This window comes from Austrofundulus limnaeus, unplaced genomic scaffold (genome assembly GCF_001266775.1).
Source record: "Austrofundulus limnaeus strain Quisiro unplaced genomic scaffold, Austrofundulus_limnaeus-1.0 Scaffold3, whole genome shotgun sequence".
NCBI classification, from domain to species: Eukaryota; Metazoa; Chordata; class Actinopteri; order Cyprinodontiformes; family Rivulidae; genus Austrofundulus; species Austrofundulus limnaeus.
In genome coordinates, this window is record NW_013952405.1 from 1,188,663 (window position 1) to 1,201,167 (window position 12,505).

Sequence of the window (12,505 nt, forward strand, 5' to 3'; positions counted from 1 at the left end):
TATATATAAATTCCAAATATTTTTTAAATATCATTTTTTTGTGAAATGTCAGTGTTCTGGTTGGTGGCATTTGCTAAATTTTTTTTCCGATTTGTTTTTGATTTTTCATTTAAGCATGGCTGACTAAAAACCTTTTAGGCTTTTTTTTATTTTAAAATATGTCAGGAAGTCCTGGCCGAGGAACATAAAGCAGAAACACATATGTCTCATATCACAGCAGCCTAATGAGTGTCCATTTTAAACCCAGTCTTGTTAAAAGTACTTCAGTCATACTTGAGTGAAAGTACAAGTATCTTACTATAAAATTACTTTGGTAAAAGTTAAAGTCTACACTAATAATATTACTTGAGTAAAAGTGACATTGTAAGTGTCAAATGTAATTTTCTGATATAAAATGTTCTTAAGTATTAAAAGTAAATGTATTGAATAAAAGTGAGTGGCTAGAATTTCTAAAATGCCATTTATTGAGAGGTGATAAAAACTTTCTTTTAAAGTGCCCAATGACTATAATGTTATACTAAAATATTAATGTTAAAAAATTTGGGATGCACTTGTCTGCCTGTTTAAACTGCATATATCTACATCTACATAGACATCTCTCTGCTTGTCATTTTTATACCAGAGCACATACTTCTRTGTCCTGCTGGAGTGTGACATGATTTGTGTCATACAGGTGTGATGGATCGTAAAAACCACAGGGTGTTGGAAGGGTTTTTATTTAGACTTCGCATCCAGCCACAACTGAATTCACTCTATCAGGAGGTGCCATGTATCTGGATAGTTTTTTWAAAAATATGTAACAGTGACAAACCAGGATGAAAACAAGCCAATATTAAATAGGATTAATGCGGTTTTTCAAAATGTAAAGAGTAGAAGTAAAAAGCTAAAAATTATTACTATAATAAAGTATAGATCACCAAAATATCTATTTAAGTAAAGCAACAAAGTATTCATATTTTGTTACTTTACACCACATGTGTCAAACGTAAGGCCAACAGGTCAAAAGTGGCCAGCCACAACATTTCCTGTGGCCCGCAGGAGTTTTGAAGATGTATCAATGTTTAAACAGAAGCTGCTTTAAAGCCAGCATTGATGGTAAAAAACAAGCCACCACAGGTGMAGGTGCGCAGGGTTAAAGAATAGCCAGTAGCCAGCGTAAATCACAGGATTTTTGCCAGCTAATTTTGCTGTGACCCTGTTGTACTGGTCGTCAGTCTAAACTGGAATGCCCCTTTAGTCACTCAACAATGAGTAAAACTCTTATTTTTACTTTTAATAGTATTTCTGTATTATATAACTCATATTTAGTCAGTCATGAGCATAGTACATTTCCGCGTTTATAAGTGGATGTGTTAAAACACTGTTTCTATGCACATAATACCACATAGAGCTCAGTTATTTGTTGGCAGTGCTCAACCATAGCAATGTGACAAGGAATGTGACRTTTTGTGTTTAGTTAAAGTTAAATACAAGGTGTCAAAGTTAATTCCAKCTGGCCCTATGAGGGCAATCATAAAGCTCCTGGTGAAAATGAGTTTGGCACCACTGCTTTATACCTTTGTGGAAACCAGACAAATAAAATTYCCAACCCAAACAACTCTGGGATTTGAAAACAACAATAAAATCAATCCAACTTTAGACAATCAGCAGGGTGGTACTACTGAGGAAAGTTAGAGTCAAAAGAGGAATATTTTRTTTGGAGACTTAAACTTAATTATCAGGGCATCTGATAAGTTCAGTCCTGGTGTTGAAACTGCAGGCAGGTTATAAGATGAGCAGGGCAGATTTCTACTGTATGTTAGGTGATCTATTTGTTACAAAATGCCTTCTGCTTTCTGAACAGTTGTATTTCATCAGTCTGACCAACATACAGCTCTGAGCCAAACAGGAGCTCATTTTTTTATATTTACTGACCAGTTGCCAATAAATTTCATCAGCCATGAGGTCTTCTACCTGGTATGCTTTTATTTATTTGTAATTTTGTAAATAAAATACTTTGTTTTATTTATATTTTATGCAGTTTTCATACTTTGGAAACTAGGTCATACAAGCTGCGAAGATTAATGCAATCACATTTCCAGCCTTGTAATTATGTAACTGAGCGTTTCCTGTCAAAAAGGAGCCGTCTTAGAGTCTTAGCAATCTAAAAGCTTTTTATAATTTATATTAACTAAATCTGACTCTGTATTGAGTTGGATTAAAACTGAACTGAAAAGTCACCCAGTCTTGAAATGGCCTTTGCAGTACATTTGTATTCTGGCTGCTCACCTCTCTAATCTCCTTTATCTTTGTGCCACCCTTCCCAATAAGCGAGCCACACTGACTGGCAGGGATGACGAGCCGCAGGGTGACGGGAGGCTTGGAGCTGATGGTGCCATTGGCCACCAGCGCAGTCAAGTCCTGGAGGAAAACACAAGAAAAATTCAGGCCAATGTTTTAAACAAAGAACTTGTGCAATTTGTTAGCACTTATCACTTGTGGTGGGTATGACTCAGACCTACTACCATACCAAATTTTAGCTCATTATAACAATGGTTGGGTTATAACTATTTTCATGTTTGCTAAGTGCTGATCAGCTGTGTTAGCATTCCTAAATAGGATTCAGTTTAAAGAGTAGTTGAAGATGTACATCCTATGATTATCTTCTGAGAGCTTGATTCAAAATTGTCCACTGGCTCATGTGATATTTACTAAAAGATTAATGAACACACACAGAGCAGTGGTACTGGGGTGGAGGGCAAGGGAAGGTATGGGGGGTGCACCTAAATTAAAAGCCAGTACTGAGTTTCAGGGGATTTGTTATGTTGTTGTCAAATACAGGTTATTTGACAGATACAGTCAGTGGTGGATCTAGGATTTTTTTTAAGTAAGGGGCCACGAAGGGGCTACATTATTCATAGAGGGGCAAAGTATTTGTGCAACATCCTTGCACACAAATCCTCGACTTTGGTAAGGTGTATACATTTAACCAGTCACACATGTTCAAATATTTGGAATGTAATGTCGTTATCTAAAAAATAAGCTTGCACAGTTATTTCTTCTCATAAATTTTACATGCATTTTTACTGAATATAGACAAAATACTTTCAAACACAGCATGTGAGAAAACCCAGCCATCGTTTGTCAGTTGAATGACTTTTTCTGCAGGATTGTTCAAATCTTCTTAAGAAGAGAAGAAGACTTCTGTAAGCTTGATTCATGCTGGACTTTCCTCTTTGGCTCATTAGTGCCACTAGTGTTTGGACATGGAACTTCATCCACCATTATTGCTTTGGGCAAAGGGCAGATGAGTGACAGGACAGGGGCACTTCAGGGGACCAATCAGATTTTAGCTGTTCCAATGCCCCTGAGTACAGTGCTACAGGATTTAGGGGATTCTGCTATGTTTAACTTATTATGAACAGTTGAAATTTGGTGATGCTTGTCCACTCCGAAATTTATATTTATAAAATAATTTTCTGTATATAAACTCCTAACCCCTTGCATCCTATGGGGTGGTATTTGGGAGCACCCAGCTGTGGCTACATCCTTGTAGCAGGAGGATTTAGGTATTCCAAAGCTATTGATCTGACTAATGATAAGCCTGCACTGGTAACTGAGCAGCCGGTGCTGACAAATGAGAAGGAGACTACTCATATGCGCTATACAGGCTGGTGACTAGCATGCCTAGGCTGGTCATCTGCTGGATTGCTTACTGCTTTTGCTGTCTATTAGCATGGATAGGCTGACTTTAGTATTGGGTAGACTAACGTCTAGAATCTCTAGGCTGGATACTTGTGCTAACGCAYATGAGTGGTCTCCTTTATATTTGCCAGTGCTGGCCTCTCAGTTAGCGGTGCAGGTCTATCTTTAATCAGATCAGTAGCTTTGGAACTGATATAGCAATTGTTTGGTCCACAAAAGTCCTAGTTTTGGCCCTAATACTGTGTTGTAGCATCCTGATCTTGAAGACACTGGTTTTAGACCAGGTGTCCTATTCAGGGAGATTAATTTTATTTTTTAATAAAAAATATAGTTGCATTTTCATTTATTCATAACTTAAAACAGGGTTTGATTGATGTTAAAGAGGTATCCTGAATAGGAAAATTAAAAATGCACACCGAGCAAACTGTCCAGAGGGGGACACCAATTCTTTTGGGGATGGTCGTTACACCCACCCACCCACCCCCCCGGCTCTGCCTTGGTGGTGCCCCCTGACAAACAGGTGCAATCACACAATTCATGACCGGGACAATAAAAAAGTAAGATACTAAAACACAATGATCTACATGTAGGAGTGACAGTAGAAACAGAAGGAGAAATAAATCACCAGGCACATGGAGGTTACTAACTGGGACTGAACATTTTTCATTTACAGTATATATTCGTACTTTTTCACTGAGAATTKTATGCATTCAAAGCTACCAGTAAAGTAATAATATAATCTCCTTGAGGATTATACTCCATCATTTTTTAAAAACAGAAGCAGATGATCCATCCTGATCTGCATGAACCAGCTAACGGCGCAGCAGTCATACTGAGGTTCATACAACCGCAGCAAACCAACAGTAATGAGAGAACTCTGGTGGGATTCCTGCTGAATGTGTCAGGTATTTCTTTGGTAGAGAGACTGAGAGAGCAAGTGCAAAGAGCAACCCAGCATCTAATTAACCTCAGCCTGTGTGTGCTCCTGAATGAAAAGTCCACTCGAGGTTGGACAGCAGTGTAGTTCATGTTCTCCAGTCCAGTGGGGGCTACCTCTTAAAAAGACTGTTTAATCATTGATGAAGACGCCTGGATTCTCTCCATTACAAACACTGCAGCTTGGGAGGAAAGCTTTGTCAGACTGAACACTTCCCCTTACACTTACCTTATGTCATTCTACATTCTTTAGTCTCTCGTAGTTGAGGTCCAACTATGATGTCAATCACAGGACTCTCTCTCATCTTTTCAAGTGGGAGAACTTGAACAATTGGTGCTGGCTAAATACATTTTCCACACTGTAGCTAACTTCATATATAGAGCTAATATTGACAAAATCTTTGTGTGAGGGCAGAGGAAAGAATTTTGCTACAGAGGCAGATTGTTAACGTTAGTGACAATAAAAGTTGTCCCCACTGTCTCTGAAAGTGAAGCACTGCTGAATGTACAAGTTGCTGTACACTTTCTCCTGGTTGTTGTTGTTTTACAATGATATTATTTATGAATAATGTAGCCACATTTTTTACTTAAAATTTTGAAGACATCTTCTACCATTCCCAAAGAACCACTGTTTACTTTCCTGGAGTGCAGCATGCGAGTGAATAGAGTGGGGATGGGTGACAGCCGCTAACAAAAATACATAAATAGCAATAATTCAGGTTTGGACTTAAATCAGTAGCTACATTTTAAATTCAATGAAAGCAAGAAAGTTAAATAAATTGGACAATAATCTGGCTATTTAGTGATATTTCCACAGCTGTGGTCTTGACTGGTCTTGAAATAAAATTCCAAGTCCTCAATGTTCGAGACCGAGACAAAACCAAGACCATCAAAAAGTGGTCTTGAGACCGGTCTTAAGACCAAGACCGGTCTCAAGTACTACAACACTATGCAAAGTRAAGATGCTAATAGCACCTGTATTTTCATTTGAGTTAAAACAGTTGTAACAATAAGAAACTGTATGCCTACCAGTTATTTGAGCTAAAGAAGACAAGCAAATTATATATATATTTAGCACGTTCCAGTACAAAAATCTGTGTTTATATTTAGTGAGGCGGATCAGGCTCTCTTGACGTCTCGTCTCATTAGAGGAGGAACACACGGCTCATCCGTACAACCGAAGGGCCGTGGGCTTCACTGTCTTGATTTGATCTAAAAATATCTCCTACTTCTTAAGAATTTTTAACATTCAAATARTTTCCAGTACAAAACGCTGCGAGATAGTCGAAAGGTAAAAGGCTTCTTTGAAGCCTGTCGCCATTCACATCAGAGTTTTATATTCCACTGTGCTATGATGAGGAACGATCAAGATTTGCTATTTTAGTCAAACCTTGAAAAAAAAAAAACATTCTGCACAATATTATCCAGTAGTATTGGATCTGGCACCAACCGTTGGCGTTTTGAGCATGTGCTGTGAATGACTTGAAGCTTCTCCCACATCAAATATTTGCTCAGTATCTGGGAAACTCAATGAGGTGTGGATGTTTTTTGTGGGCTTTTGTCAAGTAACTGCAGCAACCGCATCGAATTGGGTTGACTCCAAAAGCAGATCAATAGTTGATTAATGATCCACTGATTAATTTTAATTAATCTGAGTCTCATTAAAATCTCAGTGGTTCATCAGACATTTTGCTGACATAGAAACAAGATTAACTTCAACAGTAAATCCTAAGATGTGTGTTGTGCTCAAGCGATGTGTTGAAGACATTAATCAGCTATACCGGAACAACTTTTAGCTTAATTGTCCATCTTGAATTACTGTAGGTTGACCCCTAAGGTACATACCGTACATGAAGTACATCTCATACTTTCTGAATGTTTCACTTTATTTGATATGTTTTGCTGACTTTGCAAAACACTGTTGTGTCACCTTTGCTGGCGGATTGATAATTAAACCCTGACAGCTTCTTGTGTTTCTGCTGCAGGACAGAGACTATGTGCAGCTTTTATACAGGCTTTGCTGCATCTCCTCAGTAAAAATACAGGTGTGACGACGTGAAGCAAGCACTARGTTAGTTGTTATTGATTTCTATTCTCACATGTTTGCATTTGCATAAAAATGGCTCTCGAACACCAGAGTTGGTGTTGCTGCGTAACCATAAACCACCGAGACAGAAACAGACGCACAACCTACCACTCAGTTGGAAAAAAAAAAAACCCTGATTATTCCCTTTGTTTTTAATTAAAGGTGTCAGACGTTCAATAACTCAACTATGTGGTGGAAACGGCACACAGCGGGTCAGCGAGCGCGTTGCCGTGGAAACGCAGGAGTTTCAGGGTTGAGAGGAGGTGAACGTGAAGGATGTTTAATGAAAACTGCAACGCGCTGCTGCAAGCCTGTGTATTGTTATTGAACGCTGTCGACCCGAGCACCTGTTTTTTCCTCGTCAGAAATCTGCTGCGACGCTGAAAGCGAGAGAAAAGTCCACGATCTTAATTACTGCTGTAGTTGACGGTCGCAGAGGGAATTACCGGCAGGAGCTGTCATCTGAAACTTACAGCAGATGAGTTAAATTACATCTGATTAGTAGGAACAAACTAGTCACATTTGTCCCAATTTGCTGCCTTTCATTTCATTTTATTTGGGATTTTGATATACATGTATATATTTTTAATCTCACTTTTATTTTTATATTTTTCTTTTTATTGTACATTGTATAAAATTATTTGTTTTGTTTTAATGAAATGAATAAAGAATAAAAAAATAAACTGGACATATATCACCCTTTAATACAATCAAAAGCCTAGCATTTCTTTAAGGAAAACATATAACCCACCAACGTTCATGCCAATGTTTTAAACAAAGATTTTATTTTGAGGAATAATGAAGTTGGAGCTTTTTTGATAAAACTTAAAAAAATAAAATCCTCTTATACACAATCTAATGCAATATGGCAATATCTTGTTTTGTCTGTTATTGAAAGCAGTGCGTGTTTTCAATGAGTCTTAGCTACAATCRGAGCAAATTTTAATTTAATATCTGTGAAAAAAAATCCCTGAGGTTGAACCATTTCTGTATAGGTTAATGTCAGTTAGCCATCRTAAACTGGGTTGACTCTGAAAGTTAATCTGTTTTTAAATATAACCAATAATTATTATCTGAAAGGTTTTCTAAAATCCGTCCAGTGGTTCTAGAGAAATTTTGCTAAAAGACAGAGTTAATGCCCACTGATAATGCCATGTTTWTAGGCAGATGTTGCAAAGCATTTGTTCTTTCCTGTAAGCATTTCTGTGTCTTTTTTTCAGTTTAAAGTGTAATCAGTGGCTATAAAAGTCAATTTAACTGTTCCGTGTGTTTTAGTTACCTCCTCCAGTTTGTATGTGATCATGGTGAAAGCYCTGAAGACGCTGTCTGTGGAGCCTGTGATGGTGATGATTCTCTCCGGACACGAGCCCTCTGAGATGTTGACTCGTGCGCCGCTCTGTGGGGCAATCATTAGCAGAGGTCAGGGAAATATTAACAAAGAMAACAACTCTTTCAACAGTTTCACCTACTGCTGCATCGACTTTTAGCTCAATATCTGTAAAACTGACTGCCTCATGGTCATTTTTGTGTTGGCAAATCTTGCTTTGCTGTGATGGCCATCCTGTATTAGGTTGACTCCAAAAGTTAATCAGTTGTAGAAGCACAGCTAATGATTCATTTCTGAGAGTTTTATTAAAAAACTGCCCATTGGTTCATTAGATATTTTGCTAACAGACAAATAAAGTTAACTCAAAGAGTTAAAGATTTTTTTAAGCAAACATATAGCTTTTGGAGTATATTGTTTAAACAACTCTCAACTACAACCAGACCAAATTGTAGCACATTATTTGAAGAATTGAATGAAATTTGACCATTTTTATGTTTTCTAACCATAGTTAGTGGAGAAGTTATGTCAAAACAAAAATGACTCCTAAAGATTATCAGTTGTAGTGGCAGATGCAGCTAATATTTCCTGAAAGTTTTATTAAAATCTTTTTAGTGGTTCACGAGATATTTTGCTAACAGTCAGACTTGATACTAAATAGTTATTGGCAAAATTTTAAACGTTTTATTTTTAATTTTTGCAATTTCTTATTGATCAGATGAGGAGGAGTCTCAGCTACTACCACATCAAATTTTAGCCCAGTAGCTACTATAAATTTAACTAGATTGTTGCCATTTTTGTGTTTCCAAAAATCACTTGGCTGTGACGGCCATCTTTATTCAAACTGACTCTAAAAGTTAATCATGTTAAGATGTACATCCACTTATTACTTCCTACAAATTTTATTTAAATCCATTCAACAATTTACAAGTAATTTTTGCTAACAGCAGAGCACATACACACACTGCAAAACTCATTCATAACAAATGCGGAGACATTTATTTGTCGTGTTCACCACCAAAGCTCCTGATATCTCCTGAATGCTTCAATTTATTCCAATGTAATGTTTCAGACTTTGAGGTTTCGTTTCAAAAAACTAAAAAAAAAAAAAAAAAAACAAATAAAGCAGTCACAACTAGTTTACTAGTTTCCATTATTTGTTTTCTCAAAGAAAATTTAACCTACTTTTTGGTTGAATTAAAACTTAGTTTGTGTCTTCAACTAGATTTCTACAGTACATGTCAGCATTTAAAGGAGAGAACTGCAGGAATAATCAGATTTTTTTTTATTCTTCATTTCTGTTTTATTTGCATATTAATGCTTAGTGCATTTCTATGTCTTGTGCAATTTTTCCTCTTTCTTTGATCTTTTTTTTCTTTTGCCATTTTAATACATTATTTATAGCACTTTGAAAAATTCAGTGCACAGGAATTGCAGAATGGCAATAAACACACCTTGGTTTAGACTTGAAAGAGGTATCCATTCTTTAAAGGAAAGAACTGGTGGGACAGAAATATGCTCATTTTCTCACGCTGTCTTTTTTCTTTATTCATAATGGCAAAAGTTTTCAAAGTGGCCAAACACATACAATACGCATATTCTGATGGAAAAAAGGACAGAAAGCTATAAAACAAATCAGGGTCTGTCTGTTCAGGTTGTTGCTAAAGTCCATCTTGCATCATCAGATTGAAATTAGATTGTGCTAAACACAGGTGTGAMCAGTAAACGACCTCACTAAGACTACTATTAGGGTGTCCGTTCCCCTTTTTTTCATTCATTAAATAGTCTGAACAAATCCAAGCTGCAAGACCCTCCTACTTGCACTAACTTTTGCATTCCCATGCATAAGTTTAATGTTTTGTAATAACTTTATGAATAAGACTTTGAAAGCTAGTGACATAAAATAAGATTTAATAAAATAAAATAAGACTTATGAAATATCCAGTCACCAAAACAGGATATGTAACCACAAGTGACAATATGAAGATATTGTGTTGCTGCATAGAGTTAAAATATCTGCATATTATACATATCTCTATGTGTGGCTGTGATATGTTCATTCCGGAGCTGAATTAAAGYAGTAGGCTAATTCCTGTATAATGATGAGCGWGTGAATTTGTTAATAAACTGGCAGGCACAACAGTAATAAATGGTGTAGTGAGTTCTTCTTTAGTTTGTTTGTTCTGTTTGTTTTAGAGCTGAATGGAGCTGGGATTTTTATTTAGTGGATTAATGATTAGTAAACCAAACTTATTGGTTCATTGTGACCCCCACTGTCAAACTCTTCAAGAAAAAATAATTTGTAAGGATTTTATGTGTTRCAGTGGATTACCAGGAAGCAGTGAGTTTTTATTTTTGGTTGTTTGTTAGCGTTGTTTTAGAGCTGAGCTGCTGCGGTCACWTCAATGTGCTGTTCAGGTTGCATTATAAACACCTAATTACTCTGACTCCAGGGATTTTTTTTCTCCTATCAGTTTATTGAGTCTTCCTCTCTCCGGAGACTTTATTTTGGACAGGAGTATAGACAGAAAAGCAACAAAGGTTAAAACTGCCCGTCTGGTTGAATGAACGTCTGGACGGCTCTATCCAGCTGCATTGTCCCATAACCGTCCCATTCCCGTGTTTATCTTCTGCCTCATAAAGTAGAACATAAAACCTTTTCAGCAGTAGGAGAATCAAATGTGCCGCCACCAGCGTCAGACTAATTACTTTTTAATACTGAGAGTTAACCAAGCGGTGTTAGTTTGGCTGTACTCCTGAGATTCATAAAGAGCGAACTGAGGGGCAGACGGAAGGGAAAAAAAAGAGGTAGTTTTAATTGGGGGGGATTTGGTGAGAGCTGCTCGAGGAGGTGGTGTAGAGAAAGAAATGGGGGTGGGGGGTGTTAAATTGAAAAAGGTGCTTTTWTTACCCAGAAGGTAATTTGGACAATGGCTTTGATAGGTTTGGTTTTAGGGTGCAAAGCCCTCACAAATAAAGAACACATTTCCTTTCTCGTGTTTTATTAAAACATCAAACTGCCTGAAAGCCTGAGCAACATCAGGTCAGCATCAGGACCACAGGAAATTAAAGAATGTTTTCTCTAAATAYGAACAGAATAAAAAACACCTCATGTTGGGGCATGTAAAACTGTTAATAGTAATTTAAAAAACACACACACATGAAGCATACACAACATGACACAGAGACAATGGCTTGCAGGGTGTGAGAAGTCAGGCTTTTGGAGGTGTGAATCGGGAAGGAACACTGTACCTCTTCTCGTATTCGTTTCACAGTCTCTCCTTTCTGAAAAAGACAAAATGAAGGGCGGCTTTAAACACAGTCGAACAAGCTTCACTTCCTACATCTCTGTGTCCTCGACCTCTAAGTAAGGCTGCCATTCTAAACCTTGAAACTCAGCAGAAAAGTGAAAAAAAAGAGCACCTCTTATCTAGAGTTTCACTCTGCAATGCATCCCAGTGATGTCCTCTGCACTAACTCTGCATTACGTCTCAGAGATAGAATGGGGTGGGGTGTGGGGGGCTTCACATCTGCTATAAAAGCTGCACACTGAAAGATCAGTCTGAAGCACAATATTTTTGTCACACTGACTGCAGCACATCCTCCACCAGCTTTTTGATTGCCTCTTTTCCTCCACCCCACTTTGTTTTGTCTGAAGTCCATCCAAGCTCCTCACACCCCTGTGTACAATCTGACACTTTCCTTACCGTAAGATCAACAGCTTCATCTCAGAGCTGCTGTTTTGCTCCGCTCCTGGAAAAATAGAATATCTGTGTTCTGTTGTGATTCCAGGAGAAGAGATCGGGGATTCGACAGATGGAGTTCTAAGTTATTTAGTTCAAGTGCTGCAGATCAGACGCTCCTCTCTGTCAAGRTGTGCATTACCCACAAATCTCTTCTCACTCTTTCCCTCATTCCCCTTCATCTTTTGTTTTCAGAGATTTATTGGTTTCTGCAGTACATGGCACATCTGCTTTGACATCTTTCTTTCCAATTATCTGTATTCAATTATTTTCTTCCTTCCTCCCTCTTCGATCTTTTAAGGTGCGATGGCAGAGGCTTCTGAAGCAACTGACTACATTTCCTAGTGCCCACAAGCGGCCACAGTAATAWGTCTTTGGAGCTCGATTTCAACGAGAGGCTTGCAGATGATGCACTAATGGTTTTGTTTGATGGATTGCCATAGTGCTTTACACCAGGTAGGGTGGGGGTGGGATGGTGCTGACGTCTGAGGGCTGGTTTAAGACAATTATATCTCTGATGGGGAGGTTCAGAATAAAGACTGTTTGGTTGCTGGTACTCAACACACAACAGAATCAAGGAGAGGACCATTGTGAGGAAAGTTTGAAAGGTTTCATGCAGCTACTGCCCAAAATTCAACCATTTTTTTCTTTAAACAAAGATCAAGGAGTTCCCATTAATCACAACTTCCTGTTTCACTTTGGTTTCACCAAATGGATATATATACGTATATA

General features: G+C 37.7%; 1 protein-coding gene across 1 annotated transcript in view; it reads right to left on the reverse strand.

Moving 5' to 3' along the window:
- The window catches only part of LOC106523327 (poly(rC)-binding protein 4), a gene marked incomplete in the record, with an annotated part of 67,879 nt that overhangs the window by 18,030 nt on the left and 37,344 nt on the right, over nt 1–12,505 (reverse strand). Inside the window, 3 exon segments of the mRNA XM_014016716.1 lie at nt 2,269–2,400; nt 7,986–8,102; nt 11,283–11,315. Of these exon segments, the coding sequence (XP_013872170.1) occupies nt 2,269–2,400; nt 7,986–8,102; nt 11,283–11,315 (282 nt within the window).